Consider the following 25758-nt stretch of genomic DNA (forward strand, 5'->3'; position numbering starts at 1 on the left):
TAAAAAAAAAAATCTACATTTAATTTTCCTAAAGTGTGGGTTTTTTTTTTTTAATGCTTGAGATAAAATTTCACTTCTTAAAAAAATGTGAAGATTAACTAACCTTGAGAAAGGAATGTGTTTGAGTCATGATGAAACAAACAATTCTTCGCTGTCAGGAACTGAATTTTTTATTTTCATTTTTCTTTTCAAGACTGAATGTGATGAATGCTTTTGATAAGATGAATATTGTATATAAAAACAGGCTAAACAATATCATAGATTATAAATTTATATTATATATCTTGTAAGAGTGATTAAAGTAAATTCAAAGTGTAACAGAATTCCACAAAAACTGAAAACTACTTTACTGAATTTATCTAGACCTTGCTATTTAAGAGTAAAGACTCAGATTTAGCCAAAAAATCTTCAAATTAGTAGATAGAATGTATCTATATTTTCTTGCCTATCTAAGGTGGGTTTTGTGTGCAGTTTTTTCATTTTTGTCCTACTCTTCATGACCTCTTTTGGGATTTTCTTGGCAGAGATACTGGAATGCTTTGCATTTCCTTTTCCAGCTCATTTAGTAGATAAGAAAACTGACAAAGAATAAATGACATGCCTAGGGTCACACAGTTAATATGTGTCTGAGGTCAAAGTTGAACACAGGAAGATGAATCCTTTTTATTCTAGATCCAGGACTCTATTCATTGACCACCTACTTTGCCTTTGGTATCCAAGGTACTTATATTCTAAATAGAAGACAAAGTCCTGAATATAAAAAATTTCCACTATAAGTTACTGTCCTATCTTGGAACCCTTCATTGATTTAAACCATTTTTAACTGTCTCCTCCAGCTGTTTTCAGAGCAAAATTCAGTCACAAGGATTTCAATGACTAAGGCTATATAAAATAATGCATATTTTGTTGTTATTTAGATATCTCAAATGAGTTTGACTCTTTGTGACTCTATTTGAGTATTCTGGATAGAGATACTGGAGTGGTTTTGCAATTCCTTCTCTAGCTCATTTTACAGATAAGAAAACTGAGGCAAATAGGATTAAGTGACTTATTCAGGGACACATAGATAGTAAGTTTCTGAGGCCAGAGGTAAACTCAGTCTTCTTGACTCCAGGTGGGGTGCTCTATCCCATTTGCCACCAAGTTGCCCTATTACATGTAGGGTGATTTATTTTATCTCCTTTAGTCTCACTAGAGATGTTCTTCTCTTAAAAGAAGGCTAAACTGAAAGCAACAGGAGATGGGATAGATTGGATTATTTTCTCTGGAATGCTCATAAAATTAGAACTTCAGAGGGAATGTAGTCTTAATAACCTTCCTTCTCCAGATATGACAACTGAAGTTGAGAATTCAAATGATGTGCCTTAAGTCACATAATTAGTAAGGGAACAGAGATTGGATTGTACATATCATCTGACCCCAGGTTCAAAAGTCTTCTCTTAGGAGAAAACCTCCAAGAACCTCAAATTTCATGTAACAAGTCCCAGAATTTTGGTGTTAAAATAAGAAAGGGCATGCATTCAACTTACTTCTTTTTACTGTCCTTTTTTGCGTTTTTTTCTAGGACAGCCCTCCTTCGCAAGTAATCATTTTGGATCTCATTGTACTTTGTGGTGTGCTCTTTGATGAGGTCAGTGGTTTTCTTGTGGTGTCTCTTCACAAGGTCCTTCATTTCTTTGTAATGTTTCTTCTGAAGTTTAACAAAAGACTTTTGCTGCTTTAGCTCCTCAATTGTCTGGGCTTCCACATCTGCAAAAAACACAGTAGCAGATGACAAAAAGACTAGGAGCACTCAAGTCAAATTTAATAATGGGTCAGATTGCTTTTTTTTCAGAATCCTGGGAAAGATGGGCAATTTTGCAGAGTATATATCCAAAGAATTAAAATCTCTAGATAAGCTGGAGTGCTGCTGTTAAAATATTCTGAATTATAATATGTGGAATTGTCATCAATTCATTGCTCTTAATATTTGAGGCCCTAGATTAAAATATGGTCTAAATTAAAATAAATCAGCTTTGTAATATTGAAATTTTAAAAAAATGTAACTTTTGAATAAATCAGGTATTTTTGTGACATTAATAACAATGTACATAGAAAGAAAATTAATTATAGAATAGATAAGAAAGATTGATACTAGAATAACTGACATTGCAAAAAAAAAAAAAATCAGTCAAGAAATTAGCATCCCAAATAATCTACTAGACAGGCTTTCCCCCATAGAGAGAATGCACTGCATCATTACCTTCATTTCTTCCAATCTTTACTTCCCTTCATGGCTAAATTCATGTACTGCTTGCTATATACCAGGCTTTTACTAATCTGATTGCTTAGAATTCATTTTCTCCTTTAATTAATACTTTTATTTGTGAGCACATTATATGATCTAAAGAAAATACATGCAGGAATTATACTTCTGCTATCTAACATAGCACTTGCCACATTGGAAGGGCCAAATATATAGTTTTTGAATCAAATGAATTGAAGGTAAACTCCAGCCCTTCTGCTGGAGTACCTGCTTATCTGGGTGGGTGCAGAAACATTAAATGAGGTTATAAACAATCTCTGAGTCCAGGTAAATCACTAGAAAGAATGTGACTGCAGAACTTTCAAAGCTTTCAAATCTTGTTGTTTCTGGATCAGCAGAATGTGTTCCAAAATCCTGAACTAAATAATTGTCCCAAAATGTATTTGTTGGTTGTCTTAATAAGTTTTCACTTTATTTCGTGGTTTAAATCTGTACATTATTCAAGTCTCTTTCTATGGAGCAGTTGAGGTGAAAAGTAGATACCATTATTTATTAGCTTTCTTGGGTTTAAATTGCCATTTTTTACATGTGATCTTTAAATTTTTTCATTATTATATTTTATTTTTATGTGACTTTCATTTTTAAATTATATTTATGTAAATTTATTAAAATATAGTTGCAGCTAGGAATTATAGAGGGTAGAGCAATATGCCAGGAATCTTGCAAGTCCTCAACTCAGTCCTCAAACACTAATTGTGATACACCTGATAAGTTACTTAATCTATATCTCAATTTCTTCAACAATAAAATGTGCATAATGGCAGTCCTATTTAGCAGGGTTGTTGTGAGGATCACAGGATATATTTGTAAAGCACTTATGTGACTGGCACTTAATAGACTTGGTTTCCTTCCTCCCCCTCCCAAATCAAGCTAGTCATTTCTTGAAAGCAATTCAGGAAAAACAACCAAATATATCAATCTAGTCTGACAGTATATGCAATGCTCCACACCCAGAGTGTCCTCCTGGAGGCAGATACATTTTTTCATCTCTTCTTTGGGGCTTAACTTGATCACTAAGTGATTCTATTCTGTTAACTAATTAGTTAACAAATTTGGTTAATATCATCTCACTATGTAAATTCTTGTCTAATATATGCCTATGAATTTTGGTAATCATAGTTTTCCATTTAAAACAGTTTTAAGTATGTGATCTGTAGAAAATACATTTATAAGGTTAATAAAGAAGTGCCATAGGTGGATTCATAGAATCTGAGAATTGGAAGAATTCTCAGATTTCATTTAGTTATAATTATCAAAGGTACATATGATTTGGTATTTCCAATAGCCATCTGTTGTTGGTTCTGTAATAGGTCTACTGAGGACACTGTGGTCAACTGTGATTAATATTATGGTTAATAAATCATCCATGGTTATTTTGAAATTCTTATTTCAATACTTAGAGTGTTTAGTTTCTTTTTCATCAGCACTCCCTCCATTGATGAAGACTGTTACTTACTTCTGACTTATAAATGGTTTTTAAGAGTTAATTTGGCCAAAAAAATAAAATGTTCCATATTCAGGCTGGTAAAAAGACTTTTCAAAATTAGATACAGTACATAAGTCTTCACATGAAAAAGAATCTGTTACACTTAGATGGATATGTCAGTTTGTGTTCTATTAACAAAGACTTTATAAAACCTGGGTCACTTCTGTGATACAATGAGGTATCAAAGGAAGGCTTTAATGGAAAAGCATTTTAGTAATTTTTATTTGAAAACAGGTGTTATTATTTAATGAGTCATTATGCTGGGGCCTAAGATACTCTCTGAATATGAGTCATTCCTCAGTAATTTTGTCATAGATCTAATTTTTAACTAGGTACTAAAAGCTATGCTTATAAAGTGACAAGTTTCCTTATAATAGAAAAGAAATATCAAGGGAATATTCAAAGAAATAAAAGGAGCATCTGAGTGTACACACATACATGGGCCTTTATGTTAATCTAAAACAGGGAAATCTAGATATTGAGGTATTTTTACTTTACCTGTTAAGACACTCTGAATAAGATCTTCAGTTTTTGCAGGTGCTTTAACTGAACCTAAAATTAAAAAGCAAGAAAAGATTTATTTTTGGCATTTTCCTGCATAAAGTATGTCTCCAAACATAGGTTGTTACATAGAGAATCTAGACACTGTAAACAAATATTATTCCTTTTTTATTTGTATGACTAGAAAACAAATCCTGGAAAAAATGAAATCATAAATTCAGTTCACATGGGTGAGGAGAGAAGAGAATTTTATTCAAAGGAGCTAAAGGCTCAATGCCTTTTTTTTTTTTTTTAAACCAAATACAGTATAAGATTACTGCTGCCACCTTTTGGCCCAAATCAAAATAGCAAAGTGTCGAAGTATAAAATTCTATCAGTAACTTGATTATAAATATGAACCTTTATTTTTCATGAATTTTAATGACTTAGTTTTCAGCTGGTATGTAAAACTTTGAAATCCACATCTGGAAAATATTTCACTTAAAAGTTTTTTCTTTTCATTTATAAAGAGGAAGCATTGTATTTTGTAGAATGGTCAGCAGTCAGCAAAAATTTATTTCATATTCTTGGCATGACCACAGACAATTCACTTTATATCTCTGAAGTTCAGGAAGCTCTCTAAGGCCATAATTTAAAGATGGGAAAAGAATGTGCATAGATGGAAAGGGTCCCACTGAGATGAAATCACAGATTTTTGACTTCAGGGATAGTTCTTTTTTCATTTTTATGAAATCGACAAATATCAAGAGACATTAACATTAACTTCTACAAAGCAGAGGTAGTGGTGGTAACAAAAACAAAAATAATTCACACTTTACAAAGCATTTTCCTAAAACAGTGCTGGAAGATTTGTGGAACAAATATACCTCATTTTACAAAAGAGTTAGAGAATCAAAAGCTTGAAGTGTTTTATTTTGAATCCTGAAACTTTTGTATCTGTGTGACCTATGCATTTTCCATATTCCACTAAATAATGTGGGTCACTGTAGCAGCAGAGAAGGGAAGCCAAGATTCTCACAGTAGCTATTTACACAATTTCAATGAACTTTTGCATTTGTTTGTTTTGTTTGTGAGACTTGAGTCTCACTGTCACTTATAGTCTGAATCTGTTGCTGATAAGCCAGGAAGCTTTGACCTGCTTTGTTTCTGACCTAAACTGGTTTGCTCTTAGATAAACACATTATTCCTCTTTCCCCACCCATACCTCCAGGGCTCATTATATTGAGCATTTCAGTCTCAGAACTCTGCTGTTCTAGGAATCTACCAGCCTCGGCTTCCATTTCTAAGTTAAGAGAATTAAATTTACTATTTGAAGAATCTATTTATTTATTTTGTCAAAATCTTTCAACTAATGAAAGTATGAGAAATTATTATGCTGGTAATAATAGAAACTAATCAGAATCACTCACTCATTTCACCAAACACTTTTTGTACTGCTATGTACCAAACAATATGCTAAGTGCTAAAAAATAAAAAGGCAAAAGACTATTTCTGTCTTCAAGGAATTCACAATCTAAGGAGGGTAACAACAAATGAAGAAATATATGCAAGTTATACACAGGATTAATTGGAAATAATTAGCAGAGGAAAAGCAGTAGAATTTCCTGTAAAGATGAGATTTTAGTTGGGATTTAAAGGAAGCTAGGGAATCCAGTAGGAGATGATTATAAAAAGGAGAGCATTTCAGGCTTGGGGAATAGCCAGAGGAAATGCTCAGAGGTAAGAGAAAGAATGTTTTATTCATGATATGTATGGGAAGATTGAAGAACCTGGCTGGAAGTAAGGTGTAAAAAGGCTGTAAAGGTAGACAGGGCTTAGGTTATGAAAGTCTTTGAATGCCATGTAGAGGATTTTGTATTTGATACTGGAGGTTAGAGAGTCACTAGCATAGTGAACAGTAAAGCTACTTTAGGGTCCATATCTAGGGTGGACTGGAATAGGGAGAGAAGCCTGAGGCAGGCCAATCCTCCAGCAGGCAACTGCAATTATCCAGATGAGAGGTGATAAGAGGCTCTACCAGAATGTTGACAAAATCAGAGGAGAAAAGGAGTGTATTCCAGAGATGTGCAATAGATAGGAAGCTGGGCCTGAAGCCAGGAAAACTCATCTTTCTGAGTTCAAATCTGGCCACAAACACTTATTAGCTGTGTGACCCTGGGCAGGCCCACTTAACCCTTTTTGCTTCAGTATCCTCATCTGTAAAAAAGACTGAAAGAAGCAAACAGTGAACCACTGCTATATCATTGCCAAGAAAACTCTAAATGGGTCATGAAGAACTGGAAATGACTGAGATGACTGGACAATAACAACTGGACATCCAGTTCAAGATGTCTGAAAGGCAGATGGAGATGAGGTTAGGATAGAGATTGGAGCAGGGCAGGTATATTTCAGAATCACCAGCTTAAAGATGCTGATGAGATCAAGTGAAATAGTATAAAAGAAGAAGAGAAAGGGCCTCAAGACATAACCCTGTCAGACATTTATGATTAGAGGGCATAATCTGTTGTCTCCAACAAAAGAGACTCAGAAGTGGTCAGGAGAACAAAGACACTGTACTACATGATGACTCTTTTCCCCCTTGCCCTGATTTTATTATTCATTTAAACAAATATAATTTCAGCATTCACTATACTAGGTAAAATAAGAAGGTGCAAAATAAGAATAATATGGGCCTTGCCTTCAAGAAGCTTAGAGTTCAAGAAGAAACCCAAGACAAAGTCACATGAAACTGACAACAATGGGACACAGCATATGATTAAATAAATGATAGAGACCACATGTATAATAGGAATATAATTTATCTCTAAAGTCTATCAATTAATCAACAAGCATTTGTTAAACACTTACTAGATATCAAGCACTGTGATAAACATTGAGGACATAAAAAAATAGAAAAAATTGTCCCTGCCTTCAAGAAGTTTATATAGTAATGAGTGAAACAAGATATATATATATATAAATAATTCTTAATTATATAAGATATATTCAAAATCAAAATAAGGTAACCTAAAAGAGATGGCACTAATAGCTATGGAAATTGAAAAAAACCTCCTATAGAAAGTGATATGTGAAAGTTTATTCTGAAGAAACTAAGGAATTGTAAGTGATTAAAGTGAGGGGGGAGAGTATTCCAAGCTAAATAACATTAGTTCAAAAGGACAAAGATGAGAAATGGGGTATCATGTGTGATGAAGGGCAAGGAAATCAGAATGACAGAACTATATAGTCTATGGAAGAAAGTGATTTCTACATAGAAAGATAAGAAGCAACCAGGTTGTGAAGACCCTTAAATGCATATGGGAGAGATGATTTGTAGCCACTGGAATTTATTAAGTATGAGGAAGACATGAGTATAATTATAGTTTAGAACTGCTTTGGCATCTTTGTGGAGAAAGGTTTAGAGTGGGATAAGACTCCAGCGTAAGAAAACAATTGGATATCTTATTTCAATAGTCTGTTATGAGAAATAAATATTTCTCTCATATTTAATAACTAATTTTTGTATTAGGACCAAAATTTTTTCCCATTTTCTATTTCTCATCCAGAAACCAACCAGTATGAGAAATTTCTCTTAAGAGATTTACTCAAGCCAAGACCTAATCAAACAGTAAAAAATATTTCAAGGCTGGCCCAATGGATTTGTTCCTACCCATTATGTTTGTTCTGACAGGTTTTGAAAAAATGTGGATTCTCCCTATTATCAAGATAGATGATATGGAAATTAATGTCTCAATGAACAAGATTTAAGTGACCTACATCATATATCCCAATTTATTCCACCTCTCATTAGATTAACCAATCAGAATTGAATAGATACCCATTTTCTCTTTGAAGAGCTGATAAATTCTGACTCTATTGCCATTAGGGATCTTTAGCATAAGAGACACAGACAAATGACATCCTTTTATCAATAATCTGCTAGTATTATTAATAAAATGATTAAATTATCCAGAAACTCCTGAACCCTTTTAAACATCACAGAAGGAAGGTGATAAGGGGCTGGACTACCATGGAAAAATGGAGAGGATGCACATCTGAGAAATGTTGGGGAGAAATATGACAAGATTTGGCAACTGATTGGCAAATCAACCTGATAATTATTTGAAAAGAGATGGTAACTGAAGTCATCTGGGAAAAAAAAAATTATAACATTGAATAGTAGTAGTGATAGTAAGTAACCTTGTTTCTTCCCTGATCTTTTTGGGAATGGTTCTAGTTTGTTCCCATAACATATGATGGTTTTAAATAGATGCTACTGATCATTTTAAAGAAAAGTCACTTTATTCCTACATCCTCTAGTGTTTTTAAGAGGGATAGGTGTTGGATTTTATCAAATGTTTTTAATGCATCAGAAAAAAATGATTTAATGAATGTTGAAGTAGTTAGGTAAAGATTCATGAAGGAAGGGGGATTTGAATTTGACTTTAAAGTGATAGGCACATCCATTAAAGGTAGATACAATATTATAGTAAAATTCACATTTGGAAAATTACCATATTTTTCTATACCACTAAATAATTACAAACTAATACTTCAAATGCTTTGCAAGGTAGATGAATTACAATCACTGTTAACATTTTTAAAAAGAGGCAGAAGAGGGGCAGCTAGATGGCACAGTGGATGGCGCACCAGCCCTGGAGTCAAGAGGACCTGAATTCAAATCCAGATTCAGATACATAACCCTTATTAGCTGTGCGGTCCTGGGAAAAGTCCAAATGCCTCTCAAAAAAACAAAACAAAAAGAGGCATAAGAAAAGTGAGTGACAGATTTGTTCAGGGAATAAGTATTGGTTTGTTTGTTTATTTTTTGCTTGCTAAGAATTAGATTTATTTTCTCAGGGAATATATATGAATGTCTTAATTTATTTTTTTTTCACTCAACAAAGCACACAGTTCCCTTATACACACAATACTAAGAATTATACAAAACTTTTATTGTCAGTTACCTGGGGCTGGTTGACTGTGGACAACCTGAGATGGTGGTTTTGGTGCCAGTGATGTAGTGTGATTGACTCCATTCTCTGCTGGTGCTGGTCTGGGTTCACTCTTAGATTCTGTTGGTGTTTCCCCAAGATCAGCCTGAAAATGAAGATATCATACATTATATTTATCACACTTTAAAATTTTTTTAGAAAAAAATTATTTGTTATTTCTATATTTTTGAGTTTCAGAATCAATAAGACAAAGTCATATTTTACAGAATTTGTATTAGTTCTTTGATTCTGATATTCTTAAACTCTCATTGGAAAAAATATATAACAAATTAAATACATTATACTATGTCTCTGTAAATGTATGAGGCATGAGGCATGTAAATAGATAGAAACATGGAAGGGATTTTAACAATAGAAGAAATTATACAATATCTTTCAAATCAACTAGCACATTGACTTTCATTAAGTTGGAACTCAAATATCTATTGAATAAATTAATTTTCTCTGATAAAATGTCACTTTGAAAGATGCTGCCATAGTTCAGAGATTTAAAATTATTTCTAAAATTTCTTTTTTTAGTCAAGTATGGCAGTATACCTGCAATCTTTGCTAGGTACTAAATTTGGCATTATAACGGGGACTCTCCCCAACCTCTCTTTCTCCTTCCCTCCATCTTTCTCTCTCTCTCTCTCTTTCTATAAACCTGTATCTATATTTATGTACACATAGATATAGATATAATATGTATGTATAGATATAGATATATTATCTTTAAGATAGATATAGCTATCTTTTAAAGCCTATGTTGCCTTTTTCTTTTGAATATTTTAATAGTCTCAAAACTCCATGCTTTCAAGAATAATTTTAGTTACTTTTTCTTACTTAAAAAAAACTAATTCATTGGTAATTAAATCCAGCAAATATGGTTAGTGATTGTACCAGATAATATAATCATTAGTAGAAAATAAGATAGGAATATAAGGTAATGTAGGTGATTTTTCTGTGTGGCTAATTAACTCAATCTGAAGATTATTTCAAAGGATTGCTTCAGAATGTTTTCAGCAATGAAATTATCACTTCAAAAAAGTATAAGTTATTTTAAGGCAGCACAAAGCAAGAAATCCTCAGTTTATGTACTCAAGACAACAATATCAAATATTTGATATGTCTGGTGTCCAGTCCATGAAGTAAAGTGATTCTAGTTAATGACTAACATTTATATATAGCTTTTTAATGTTTTTCAAGTACTCTGTATATATTTTCTCATTTGAATCTTCCAACACTGCTCTCAGTTAGGTATTACAAATATTATTTCTATTTTACAGAGGAGGGATACTGAGGCCCTGGTCTTAATGATTTCAAATGAGCACTTTATTTACTTGACATAATGACTTTAATTGTTGGAGTAGTGATGAAAAACCCCTGACTGATGTGCTTTTTCTGAATCTCTTAGTTCTTACCCCTTGGTATTTTCCAAATGGAGAGCAATCAGGCACAAACATACAGAAACATTGAGTATGAATCCATTACTTTGTAAACAGAACTAATAGCCAAATTTCACTTCAGTAATTTAAAGGTAGATCACAAGTTCTTAATATTGTGTGTGTGTGTGTGTGTGTGTGTGTGTGTGTGTGTGTGTGTGTGTGTGTATGTGAAGTCATAGACTCCTTTGCTGGTCTGATGAATCTTATGGATCCTATCTCAGAATAACTTTTTTTTTATATATATACAAAACAAAATATGTAGAGTTACAAAGGAAACAACTTATATTAGAATAAAGATACATTCTTCCTCCCTCCAGGTTCCTGGACCCATTGTAAAATTATCCACTAACACTGCAAATCTCAGGGTAGGTAGGGCTCCTTAGTATAGATGTTCCTTCCAGTTCTACAAGTTAGAATTCTTTTATGCCTTAGTAAATTTTAGTGAATCTTTTTGAATAAACAAATCATCACCTTAGTGGGAAATATTTTAGTAATGAATCATTCTGCATTTGTTTTACATTGGTCTTTGGAAAAGAGATAGAGAATACCTGTTAGCCCTAACTTAAAACCTTTCCAAATTGTTTGACCCTGCAATGGTTTATACTTCAGAATAATAGACTTTGAGAATCCAGGATCACAGCTATATGCTCCTTATTATCACTAGGGAAAAAAACACCAGTTTTAAATGGAGAAAATGGGAGAAAAAAAGATCTATACTGTTTTAGTGAATACCTTGTGCTCAATATGGAGCTTTCTAATATGTTGTTGGGCTTTTTGTGGAAGCATTCTCAAAGGATATTTTTTCCTAAAATATATATGAATGGTTTACAAAACAACTTTCTAGGCCCCTTATCAGCTAGATCTAATCCTACATCCAATACTATCCCAAAAAAAAGTCTATGTACAATATCTTAAGCTTCCCAGTGCAATATTTGCCATTGTGGTGTAAATGCAGAATGACTCATCACAACTAGCATCACCATTATAGTAGTACCTAATTGAATACTACTTTTGACTCTTTTGCTTCATGTTTGTTATCTATACCTATTGATATACACACACATGCACACACCATGTACATATAGGTACATGTATATACATATATAATTGTATATGTGCATATGGCCTTATACAATATGCATATTCTCTACTGATGGTATTGTCATTTCTGCTTTTTAAACATTATAAACATTATTTGGATCTATTCAGTTTCTTTTTTTTATTTCCCATTGAATTATTGTATCCATTATAGCAAAAAAGCATCTCATTATAATTAATAAATGTTTCACTCTTAAGACTATTAAATTTTAGTTGTTTTGTTGAATAACATGGGAGGAACTATTCTACCCAGCACTAAATTTTGTCAGTGACCTACATTCAAATCCTAGTTTGGCCACTCATCAATGAATGATCTTACAGAAATTAATTGAATTCTATGAGCATCAGTTTCTTAAACTATAAAACCATACAGATGGTGAACCTGACTTCTAAGGCTCATTCAGATATAAATCCATTATTCCTTGTTCAAAACCCTTTTCCAGGTTTGAGAGTTAATTGATTTTAAACTAGTTTTAAACCTAAGGAAAAACCATTATTGGGAAATATAGCTGATAACATGCCTAAATATAAAAAACAAAGATGCTTGGAAATGTAAAAAACCCCCCAAAAACCATTAGGTATTTTCTAGCTGCATTATTTGGCTCTAGAATTTTTCTTAGAATGAGTAGAGTAAGACAGACAGGAAAATAATGAAGTTGTCTATTCTAATAAGCTAGTTCTTTATTTTGCAATCTAATTCATAAGCATTTCATGTAGTTATTCACTTTTGGGTAACCAAAATTATTTCTCTAAGAAACTCAATCAAAAAAGAAGTCAAACTCAAGATGAGAACAAATAACCAACTGCATCTATCGAGCAATTTAATCTTGTGATAAGGAGTACAGTATGTTCTTTATCATACATAAATCATAATGATGGAGAGGTCTAAAATTATATTCCTATGGAGAAATCCAACAAAGAACATTTTTCTTAATCCAACAGTTATTCTATCCTCACATTAAAAAAAAAAAACAAACTCAAATATTATCTTGTAAGACAAATATTTTCTATAAAAACAATTGATTAAGTTAGCTAGGAGAACACTCATCTATATCATGGCAAATGTAAAGAATCTAAGAGAATATTCTTTAACTAGTGAAGGTGATTGGTTTCAGATATTTGGCAATGTTGGTAAAACAAATTTGGATATTTTTTAATATCAATACAATTAGTATGTAATTAATTACTTATCATGTTCATAGCAATGTGAAGATACAGAAAAGAGTCTCGGGGGCAGCTAGGTGGTGCAGTGAATAGAGCACCTGCCTTGAATTTAGGAGGATCCAAGTTCAAATCTGGTCTCAGACACTTAACACATCCTAGCTGTGTGACCCTGGGCAAATCACTTAACCCCAGCCTCAGAAAAAGAAAAAGGAAAAAAAAAAAAAGAATCTCTTACTTTCAGGAAGTTACAATTCTAATTGGAGAGATTTTAAAAATGTAAATATATATATATATATATATGTATATATATACATACATTTATAATATATGTGTATATTATATATATGACTTAAAGATTTGCAAAGTATTTTCCTCATAACAACCCTATGAAGCTGGCAGTGTAACATTATTATGATTTCATAAATGTGGAAACTGAACTCTGATAGGTTAATTGACTCATTCATGATCATATCTAGAAAAAGTATTATTAATTCTTGATTTCTAATATGCCCTGCTCATTCAAAAGAGACAATCTAAGGTCATCTTCTGACTGCTTTTTTGAGTTATACAACTGAATTGGATTCAAACCCGATATACTGACTCTATTGATGACTCATTGATATTCAATAATCAAATCAAAATCAAAGAATAAAAGAGATATTTGCGAAGTACTAAGTAAAGTTTCTAAAAATGATCTCTTTTCTTTCTAAGTCCAATGTTCTATGTATTTGGCTATTCTATCTCTCAAGATAAGTTAGTAAAAAAATAAATAACACTGATATACATCTTAAATTGAAAACTACATGAATGATACAAATAAATGCTATATATATAATTTTAGTACAATTTTAAGATATTACAATATTACTCTTCACTAAGACTTTTGGGACATCCTATATTTAGAAAACAAAGAGTTCCATGTGGGTTGAAATAAGAAAAGATTTTATAAAGTACCCTAGAAAGAGCTATAGAAAAGTTGGGAAATGAAATGGCCCTTAAGAAATAGAAAGTATGTGTAAATTAAAGTAGAAAGGGAAAAATTAATGAGCAGATGAGGAAAGAAATGGTGTCTCATGCTAAAATATCTGCTACTATGGATGCTGAGACTTGTCTTGAGCCTGGGAATTCTAAATTGCAGGAGATCTAAAGCTAATCAGATGTTCACAATAACTCTGGCACTATTTTGGCAAGCACTCAGAAATGACAGGCCACCTCCATGCCTAAGAATGAGCAAACCAATCTGAGCCAGAAAGAAGGCAAGTCCAAGTTTCCTTTCAGTTAGAATCAGGCTTAGGAATGATCACCTCATTTCCAGTTTCAGCAATAGGGAAACTTAAACTCAAATCATCCAAACAAAAGAAGCAAATAAGAAAAGCAAGAATTGCATGTGGTGAGCAGAGTTTCTCAAAGTATGTTCCAAGAGTCCCCAATGATTCCTGACACCCTTTCTGGAGGTCTGTGAAGCCCAAACTGATTTTCTAATAATACTAAGATATTTTAATTCCTAACATAACAAATAGTCATAGATATAACCCATGTTGACACAAACCATTTGGGAGTCATCAATAATTTTTTAAGAATTATGAAGGGGCCATGAAACTAAAAAAATTGAGAACTATTATAACTGACTATAATAATGTTTGTACATTCCAGAATAGGGATCTCTTTCCTGAATGACTTATTATTTTCCTTTTTCTTTCTGGTTGCTTTGTAGTATTCTCCAACGAAAAGATCACTTCTCTCATTATTTCTATTTATCTCTTCCCAAATGCTTTCCTCCATGACTATTTTCTAGATTTCATCCCATGAAATTATCTTTAACTCCTATGCTACTCTTTCAACCTCTCTTTCCCTATTCTGTTTTTGAATAAATTATATCCTTTCAGAGTCAAATTCCAGTTCTGTATCTCTTTGACACACTTTGAACAATAGTCATGTTCTTTGCTTTAGCTGATTCTGCATTCTCCCTTTATCGGCGGCCTTGAAATTTATTGCCAGTCCTTTCCTTGGATTTTAACTCAAGTAAATTTCTGGAATAATAAGAGGCTGGCACATGCATGGAGTGCAATGGAGTGTTTGATATCAATTCTCCACATTTGGGGGCTAAAAAATCTGTCTTCAGGAGTGGGGTGATAACATGGACCATAAGTACCTTGGAGAGATTTAGAGAATATTTAGCTATTCTGTTATTGTTTGCACTCAGGAAATCATGTAATTAGAAATTGTTTTTTTTTTTTAAATTTCCTAAATAGCCAAAACTGGGGATATGTTCAAAAAGGCCTGAGTTTTCCTAACCATTTTCTCTTCACTGTTAAGAAATATATTTGATTCCTTTGCTCATGTCATTTAGTGAGAGACAATGGTGTACAGCAGAAGTCAAAGGTCTCTTATCTCCAAGAGAAAGTGGGCCCGTGTAAAATAGTCCTGGCTTTTTGTCTCCTTTGGCATTTATTCTTCAGTTTTAGGTGAAGGGAGCGTGAAATTCATATGTTCCAATGTTCAGGTTTTTGCAATTCCCTCAGTTTCAGTGCCCAGTGGAGCAAATAGTGACCCTTTCCAAATAACCTTTGAGATAAAGCTTATTGTGTCTGAAAAAAGGATTTATCTGGCAGCCATCCTCATCTGGAAATAAACTTGATGGGATCAATGCCATACAGAAACCATGCTAAGAATAAACTTACTCTTCTTTTTCACTAGATACTGAGGGTGGTACTTGTCAAGTGTGTCCTGAGATGCTGGAAGGAGTACTCATTTCTACTTCTTTTATATCTTTGATTTAAATATCCATTTATAAAAGATAATAGAAGGTAAGGGGTTAAATTAAACTTACTAGTATTTAAAAATACAAGAAACAGACACATGGGTGCTTGACATCATAGGATTATACAAGAGAAATATCCCCAAATCTTTCAGTATCCTAAGCCTCACTGGGGAAGATGTAACTGTCCTGGGTCTGAAATAATGGCCCAGGGCATCCTTGCTACACTAGGAAATTCTTATTATTGTAGCTTTTAGCTGAATGAATATTCACTGGACCTTTCTTCCCCTCCCTCTCTTTCCTTTAAATTTAATGAAATCTTGATTATACAAGGGTTTGAGGCAAAGTCTTTTCAGATCTTATGTGGCAGCATTAACATATGGAAATAACAGGAATATAATAGCTAGTTGTAAGAGATAATGACCTTGTTTCCTGGGCATGAAATGTCTCTTTACCTTATTCCATTTACATGGAGGAAAGTTCACAAAGTTTACTTATTAGATGACAAAGTTAGGGTAAATCCTCTAACCAAGGACACCCAGATCCATACCAGGGAGGGAAATATGGGGAAAGAAAATAGATGAGGTTTCTGCTTGTTTCCCTGCTTTGGGGGACAAACACTTTGAAACTGGAGAAAGATCATAAACCAACATAGGGAACTGAGAACAAGTGGTCCAAAAATAAAATGTGAGAAAGTCAGGGAATGAGATAACATCTCTCTTTAAAGTTGTTCATGGAGCATAATCATGTGCTTACAACTAAAACTATTAAACAGAATATCTAACCTATCATCACAGACTATAACAAAGAGACTTAAAAAAGACCATTTCTGCAGAAGACTCATAGAAATTTATATTATTATAATTAACATTTTTATGAGTAATGGCACTGAACATGATAGTCTATACATATTAGCTAAATACCATTTGTTGAGTTAATATTGTTGTTTATTAACTAGAGAAATCAGTCAACTAATTTCATTCTTAAGAATTAACTAATATGTGAATTAAATTAATGGACTGGTACTATTTGAAATAGTTTCATCTCTCTGTTACCTATATCTAATTTCCTTTTTATCAAAAACATTGCATTTAATCCATATTCTCAAAGGAAAATTATGTTCATAATCATTATTTTCAATAAGCATTTAGTGAATGATTTCTAAAATATGATTCCTTTAATAGACACTAAAGATTAAAAAAAAAAGTACTGGATACAATCCCTGCCTTTCAGGGGACTTAATATAGAGTAGACAGCACATCTCCACAAAAAATGTAAAATAATAATAAATAGTAGCATATGATTAATACTAAATGAGTGATATAAAATACATGCTACAAGAATTAAAGAAGGGACACTTGCTAAAGATTAGCTAAGATGGGAAAGACTCCAAGTGGAGATAAGGCTTCAGTAGGACTTTGAGTTAAGTAAGTCAGTATGTATTTATTATTAAATAATTATCATGTGCCAGGCCCTATACTAAGCACTGGGGATACAAACAAAGGCAAAAGACAGTCAGAGATCTCTCAGTATAATGGGGAGACATCATGAAAACAACTTGTACAAACAAGATATACATAGAAAGAATTGGAGGTAATCAACAGAAAGGAGGCACTACCATTAAGAGGCTGGGAAAGAGTCTTGTAGAAGGCAAAATTTTAACTAGAACATGAAGGAAGCTAAAAGAAAATTTGTGGGAAGTGAAAGTTAGGTATCTAGATAATTAGAGAGGAAAGAAGGGATAATTCAGTAGAGGTAAAAGAAAAATAAAAGATCCAAAATATTTGGAAATATTTACCCAGAGGAAAGCTTATATTTGTTTAGAGGGGACAGTACTGGAGAAATAGGCAGGAATAACACTGGATTACAAAATCATATTCCATATTGGGTTGGGATGGACTTAGGGATTATCTGGTGATTTTATATCACCATCATTTTACAAATGAAAACACTCAATAGGGAGTAAGTAGGAGAGGAAGTGTTCAAAGGTAAATCTGCTAACTCCAAACACAGGCTCAGGCTAAGAAATTTTAATTGCATCCTGGTGGCCCAAAGAAGCATTTTATACAGAAGTTGTTACTCGCTCATCAGATTGGGATAGATTCTTCAATGGATTCTGTACTTCTTAATTTCTGTGATGTAATTATCATGGGTGAGAAGAGCTAAATTGTCAAAGGCTGAAGAAGAGATTAGTGGAAGGTTAACAGCTCTGAACTTTTTTTCTTCTTCAAGTTGGAAAAAAATAAAAATAATTAAAATAATCTTTACTATTATGAAACTATTTAGAATGATAAAAATTATATTTCATTGAAATTTTGGTATTTATTTAATTTAATATAAAGATTTCCAGCATATTCTGAAGAACTGGAACAATATTTTAACACCACCACCACTGCCACCACCATCATCATCATCACTAGCATTTATAGTGTCAAAGTGGATAAAGTGCCAGGCCTGCAGTCAAGAAGACTCATCTTTGTTACTTCAAATATGGGCATAGAAACTTACTAGCTATGTGACTCTAGGCAAGTCACTTATCCCTATTTGCCTGAGTTTTCTCATCTGCAAAATGAGTTGGAAAAGGAAATAGCAAACCACTTCAGGATCTTTTCCAAGAAAACCCCAAATTGGGTCAATAAGAGTTAGATAAGGTTGAACAATTAAAATATATATATATATATAATGTTTGCAAGTATCTTGCAAACATACTTTACATATATTAAGTCATTTGATCTTCATGACAGCCTCAGGATGTAGTTATTATTTTGCAGATGAGAACATTGAGGCAGATAGAGGTTAAATGACTTTCACAGGATCACAAAACTAGTATCTAAAACCAAATTTCAGCTCAGATCTTCTCATCCTGTACTCTATATATTGCACCACCTAGTGGCCTCTAATATTTACACTCTTAAAATAAGGAACAGATTTTGTTTAAAAATATAGGAATTTGTTAGCACAGTATTGCTGTAACTGGAATCCAAAAGACCAGTATTCAAATTTGACTTCAGACCCTACTTGTATAACTCCAAGCAAGTCACTTAATATCTCTCTCAGTTTTCTGTCTCTGCAATTGAGATAACAATCAGACCTACTTCCCAAGATTGTTGTGAGGGTAAAATGAGATACCACTTATTATGTAAACAATAAAGTGTTTATAAATGTTAGTTTTTATTCCTAGCATTACAAGTGAATCATGCTTTTGCACTTTCTTGACCAAATGAAGATATTTTTAACACAGTGCTTTGTACCTTTAAAAAATCCTGAGAATACTAAAAATCTGTGCTGTTTCCTGATTGATGCATGAATATACTACTGTCTGTGCATGTGTCAGTTGTTTAAAAGGGGTTTATGTACCACCTATTCTAAGTTAAGCATGATGAATAAACTTAAGGAATAAGAGCAGAATATAGATTCTCCAAGAAGAACTGAATTACTGACAGGAACCTGGGAATCTAAAAGATAGGAAGAAACTCTGAATTGTAAAACTTAGTAAAAAAGTGTGTTCTATCATCAAAGGTAATTTTTATTTCTTTAAATCCTCTTGAAGCCATGCTCGTCCAGTATTCATACCGTGTGGACCAGTGGTCATAAAACCCAAAGGCTTCTATGGGAATTTGCTTTAGTGTATTTTTGAAGTGATACCTTACTTTATAAAGAGAGTGAATCTAAGTTATTCTGTGATTCTGACTTCTCCATTGGTAGTTTTTTCCTCCATCAACTTGCCAAGATTAATATCTATGTTCATTGCTTTAGTTCTCTTTGCTTATATTTAAAAGCTCTTTACCTTAAAAAAAATGAAGTGAGTTGAAAGAACATTTCTAAAAGAAAAATGCCCTCCTCTTTCCCTCTATCTATTTCAGTTATAGCTCAGAAGTGGGGATAAACTGTCACTCTTATATTGAATCATGTTTGAACATGTTATTTTAAATGGAAGTTTTCTCTTATACACCTAATCTTACATTTTTTCTCAGTGCTAAGTCCTTAAGAAACATGCTTTGCTAAGTTTCATTATTACATGATTTTAGTAGCAAAGGCATAAATAAAATTCAGAAAATATTAAAGTCTTCCATGAGTGTTACATTATAAATATATAATAAAGCTCAATTTGCTTTCTATGAGAGATACCAGACTCACAGAATTTCAGGGAAGTCATAATGTCATTTAGTCCAGTGTGTAACTAAACATGAATCTCTCTACACCATATAAGAATTCATCCAATCTTTGTTTGATGATATTCACTGAGACAGAAATCCATTACCACTTGAAGCAGTCTATTCTACTTTTGGGTAGTTCTAATTCTTAAGTTGTTTGCCTTACTTACACCAAGCCTGAATTTAACTTGTATTGTAAGAAGACTTTGGAATATAATAAAGTCCTTTGGACTTTTAGTAATAGGATCCAGCTGAATAAAATTTGGGTTTTCATATACTGAATTCTTCTCCATGAACAATAGAAGTTCCAGAATATTTTGTACAATTACACAAAGATAAAAATATTTCCAACAAGTTCTTAAGAAGGCTTTAAGCAGTGATCCTTGGTTCAGACTAGACTTTTTCAAACATTTTCCAATATCAAGCTCACATGAAAAACCTTTCAAGCATGCTAATCCTAATAGTTTATGCTTCAATAAAAGTGAATATGTGACTCATTAACTTTGGTATCATGATCATATTTTACAAAGATCTAACTAAAGTTTTGAATTACATGTATCACTTCTATATTCAAATCTAGTTTAGCCTTTGGTTTCTTGATCTATTTCTCAAGCTCTGCCTAAGAAACCCTAATTCCAAGAACCTTTATTTCAACAAGTATTTGTGTCAGCCAAGCTTACCCAAAACTTGACTCAGCTCATGACTTCCCTGACTCTTTTTTTTTTTTTTTTTTTTTTACTACTTTTTGAAATTGTAATAAGTTTATTTATTCTTGATACACAATGCTTTATGAATCATGTTGGGAGAGAAAAATCAGAGAAAAAGGGAAAAACCATGGGAGAGAGAAAAAAAAGGGTGAACATCGCATGTATTTATTTATATTCAGTCTCCTTATTTCTTTTTCTGGATTCAGATGACATTTTTTATCCAAAAATCTATTAAAATTGCTTTGGATCACTGAACTATTGAGAAAAACCAAGCTTTTCCTAGTTGATCATTGCACATTCTTGCTGTTATCTTGGACAATGTAGTCCTGGTTCTGCTTGTTTCGCTCAGTATCAGTTCATATAAATCTTTCCAGGCCTTTCTGTAATCAGTTTGTTCATTTTTTATAGAACAATAATATTATATTATTTCATGTTCCACAACTTATTCATTCATTCCCAAATTGATGGGCATCCACTCCTTTTTCAATTTTTTGCTACCACAAAAAAGAGTTGCTACAAACATTTTTGCAGATGTGAGTCCTTTTCCATCCTTTATGATTTCTTTGGGATATAGACCCAGTAATGGCCTTCCTAGGTGAAAAGGTATATACAGTTTTTGAGTTCTTTGGGCATAGTTCCAGATTGCTCTCTAGAATGGTTGAATTGTTTCACAACTCCACCAACAATGCATTAAGGTCCCAGTTTTCCCACATCTCCAACATTTGTCATTATCTTTTTCTGTCATCTTAGGCAATATGAGAGGTGTGAGGTGGTACCTCAGAATTGTTTCCGTTTGCATTTCTCTAATCAATAGTGATTTAGAATATTTTTTCATATAAATATAAATAGCTTTAACTTCATCATCTGAAAATTATCTGTTCATATCCTTTAACCATTTATAAACTGGGGAATGACATATTCTTTTAAATTTGATACAGTTCTTTACATATTTTAGAAATGAAACCTTTATCAGAAATACTGGCTGTACCCTGATTACTTCTTAACTTTGCCTCTAGTGTGTAATTGATCCCATATGCTTGTTTTTCCATTTCTTTTTAAGTGATACTTTCCCCTATTTGAATATAAGCTCCTTGAGGAAATGAAACCTTTTTTTCTTTTGCTTATATTTGCATTTCCAAAACTTAGAAATATCCGACACATAAATAAATACTTAAATACTCACTCATTCTATCAATCTATCTGTTATATCTATTATTAATGTTCATTGACAGCATTTACTGTTTCTTTACCTGTCTTTATATGTTCTGTTCTTAACATAGTGCCCAGGACATGGTAGGCACTTAAAACATCCTTATTTACTTGACATAAGATAACTGTCTATATGAAAGGCTCTACATTCACAGAACTATGAAAAGAAATAAATTAAGGCCATATCAAAGTTGGTTCAATTTTCCCCCATGTCATAAAGGCAAAGCATGAAATTTAGTGATTATAGTTGCTAATCTTATATGTTGGTTTAGAAGATCAGTCTAACAAATCTAATGTAGGAGAAAAATGGTAAGTGATCATTTCATTTATAAAAGATCTGGGAATTTTTGTTAGCTGCAAGGTCAATATGAGTCTACAGTGTAACATGAAGCCAAGAAAACTAATAAAATCTCAGAATTCATTAAAAGGAGAATAAGCAGGGAGGTCATAGATGTTATACTTTGTGCTAATAAGACTATATCTGTATAATTGTGGTCAATTCTGGCCATTCTATTTTAGGAAGTTCGTGACTAATTTGGGGAGAACCTACAGAAGGAGGACTCCAGTGATCAAGGAACTATCAAATATTTATTAAGCTCTTATTATATCCAGGGAACGAATTGCTGAAAAACTTTTAGAAAATATTTGAAGAGAACACTTAAAGGAAATATGATGTCTTTAAGTATCTCATACATGCACAGGTAACTCAGAGAACTTAAGAGTCCTCATTTTACTGATAAAGAAATTGAGGCTAAAAAAGTGTTACTTGCTTAAAGTTACATTGGTACTAAACAGAAGACACTTGAGATTAGCTATTTTGGTTCCAAACACAAAATCCCTTCCCTCTATGCTACAATTCTTTTCTTATTCATCTCTTTTTTTTTTCAAGACAAACCCCAATTTGTTCAGAGTTACATAGCTAGTAAATGTTAAGTGTCTGAGTTCAGATTTGAATTCAGGTCTTACTGAGTTCAGGACCTAGTGCTCTAGCCACTGCACCAGCTAGTTGCCCTCTTTATTATATTTCCATGTGAAGGGCTTTTTATTTGGAAGAAGGGCTTTTATTTTTATTTTCTTATTGAAAAAAAAAATTTAGATTTTCTAAAGGTTTACAGCAAAAGTACTTTTAATCTAATAATAAAAGTTCATCATCTCCCTTCCCTGCCCCACCCCCAAATGTTTTTATCCTTTTATGATGGGAAGTAATTGAACTTTCTATGTAATAGATTTGAGAATTTCTCTGGGGTGAAAACTTTATTAGCTGGGCAGAATCTGATAATACTGTGCAGTCCAAAAAGGTCTTCTGTTTGCAAGCAAAAATGACCTCTAGAGGTATCAAGCTAAAAGAAGCCTGCTCATAAAGTCCTTGCTGCTAAAATAGGGTCTCTAGTGTGTGCCATGTCCTAGATAAAATTTTCTTTTGAGACAACAGCTGCTACTTCTTCTGAGTGTCCTCATTCAAGTAAACTTATATTTTCACAAGTGTAGAAGAGACAAAGAGGCAAATTGTTGTCCATGGAAGAATAATGACTTTTTATTTATCTAATCTTTGTGAATGTGGACAAGTTATTCTTCAGTTATAAGTAGTACAGCCAAGATTTACTTTTTCCTCTTCTGAAGAGACATCTTTATGAGAGAGAAAAAACACAGGGTCCAATAGAAAAAAACCCCAAAAGAAACCATGACTAAATATAACTAAAAATTACTTTTATGACTTAAGATATAAAAAATATTATTTAAGAACTAGCTTCCTCCCATAACATTTATGAAAACCACTGTCTATTCATTTTCTTAGAAGTATCAAAAAATAAGGCTGACCTAAAACTCAGCTTCTGTATTTTTTATCCCCAGTGTTTCAGTCACCCAAAATAGCTTTTTCATATGTGATATCTGCTGAAAAGCTATGGCTTTGTGAGTATAAGAATATCTTAAAGGGTCCCTGACAACCTTGGAAGGTCCCAGATTTTACATCTTTAAAAAAGGCTTCTTATTGCTGGAAATAGTCAGTCCTTCTTGAATTGAAACTTTTTTTCCACTCTAACCTCTTGGTTCCACCATATGGAGCACATCATGGTCTCTAAATTAGTATATTTGTTATTCAGGTCTAAAATCTATGTCCATCAAATTGAAAATATTTTTCAAGAAAAAAATCTAAATCCTGTTTAAAAACTTGACAGTCAATTTTTTTGAAGCTGTTTAATCAGTTGTTCACGCATATCTGACTCTTTGTGACCCTTAGAATCAGGCTGCCCATGGAATTTTCTTGGCAAGGATAATAAGGTGGTTTGCCATTTCCTTCTCAAGCATTTTAAGTCAGAGGATAATTGACTTGCCTCTGGTCACACAACTAGTTTGAAGCTATATTGGAACTTAGGCCTTTCAGACTCCAGATGCAGCATTCTAACCACTGTGAGCACCTATGTGCCTCATAGGTAAGCAAAGGTTAAGTGATTTGCCCAATGAGTTGAACTTGAATCTTTCTGACTCCATGTCCAGCATTTCATTCAAAGTCATCTATCTGCCTGATAGCTAATACATTTAAAACCTTTCTCTTTAAAAGGATAGAAACCTTTCCTTTTAAATTCAATCTTTCAAGAAGGAAATTCCTCCAAGAAGAGGGATTATCCTATTTCCAAAGCAATTATTCCACCTTCTAAGTAGAAAATAATGCCACTGAGAGTAAATGGCATTCTTCATCCTTTAAGTAGAAATGTTATTTTTCATAATCATGATAAGGGAATAAGGAAAGAAGGGCCAGTGATTAGTTGTGAAGTAACCAACATCTAAGTTAAAAGATCTAATTTCTAAAAGGTTCCTGCATGAACTGACTAAGAAAAGAGAGTCATAAGTGTATATCGCTGGTCTGATGAAGCTTTTCAAAAAAAAAAATTGATTTTGGAAAAAATAAAAAGTATTATCATATGTAAATTATAGGATTGGATGTATTTTTTAGGTTTAAAGTTTTAGGATCTAAGGCACTCCCCTTACAAAAGTTAGTCTTTTCATTTGTTAACTAGAAAAAAAAAAAATTAAAGTCAGATTGCTGGAACTCTGTCTTCCTAGAAATCAGCCGGAGTCAGGATAATCAAAAGTCTTTATTCTTGGTATTTTGAGGTCTCAATCAGGGGATGAGATCTAACAGTCTCCACATCTCCTTCCTCTCTCTCCACCGCCAGGAGAATGCCTCAATTTCCTCCTCCTACTCTACCCACACAAGTCACTTCCCCTTCTTTGTCCACACCCACCAATCAAGCCAGCACAGAATAGTTGGGGAGGGTCATCCTTCAAACATGTTAATAAAGAATTGTCCAATTGGCAATTAGTCTCACGTGCTCCATTATCCAAGTGCATTTGCTCAGTTCTAGCCCTTTACATCAGATGAACCCCCATTTTCCAAATCTGAAAATATAGGACATGTCCCTTCAAAAAGTACCCCCTCATATATATATGTACACCACATATATTCTTTAGAGATGTTAACTATATATGTTAGTCTGAAATGATTTATGAGCTTTAATACTGCCTAATGTTAAACATTATTCAATGTCAATAGAAGACTCTCCTTCCAACAAAGTGGACTATAATCTGCCACATATATTATTTAAGTAACTTGCCAATCATTTTTAGGTATCCTAAAGAACAATTTTTTTTTCACCATCTACTACAGGATATATTTGATATATTAAAAGTAAAAATAAGCTGCAATTTATACTATTTATAGTCAATTTTTCCTTTTTAAAATTTATTCCTTTAAATTTTTAGTTAAATCTTGTCTCAAACCAACTCATTTTCCCCTGTGTTTTTTTTTTTTTAAACTCTGCCACTGCCAAAAACAATACAAAACATAACAACTTGCAGACATCAGGACTCAGAGGAAGAGAGAAAGAGTCTTTAGAAAAACCCTAATTAAGCAAGTTACTTTGGGGAGATAGTATGGTTAGGAGAGGAGGCTAAGACT

At 32.8% G+C, this 25758-nt stretch overlaps 1 protein-coding gene across 2 annotated transcripts in view; it reads right to left on the minus strand.

The window, feature by feature from the left end:
* PLCB1 (phospholipase C beta 1) overlaps nt 1-25758 on the minus strand; it is an 814021-nt gene that overhangs the window by 112897 nt on the left and 675366 nt on the right. For both annotated transcript variants that reach the window (XM_074287888.1, XM_074287889.1), the window contains exons 24-26: nt 9239-9371; nt 4290-4343; nt 1530-1749 (exon numbers count right to left, since the gene is read on the minus strand). In XM_074287888.1, the coding sequence (XP_074143989.1) occupies nt 1530-1749; nt 4290-4343; nt 9239-9371 (407 nt within the window). The remainder of the gene's footprint in view (nt 1-1529; nt 1750-4289; nt 4344-9238; nt 9372-25758) is intronic.

Source organism: Sminthopsis crassicaudata, chromosome 2 (assembly GCF_048593235.1).
Source record: "Sminthopsis crassicaudata isolate SCR6 chromosome 2, ASM4859323v1, whole genome shotgun sequence".
NCBI lineage: Eukaryota > Metazoa > Chordata > Mammalia > Dasyuromorphia > Dasyuridae > Sminthopsis > Sminthopsis crassicaudata.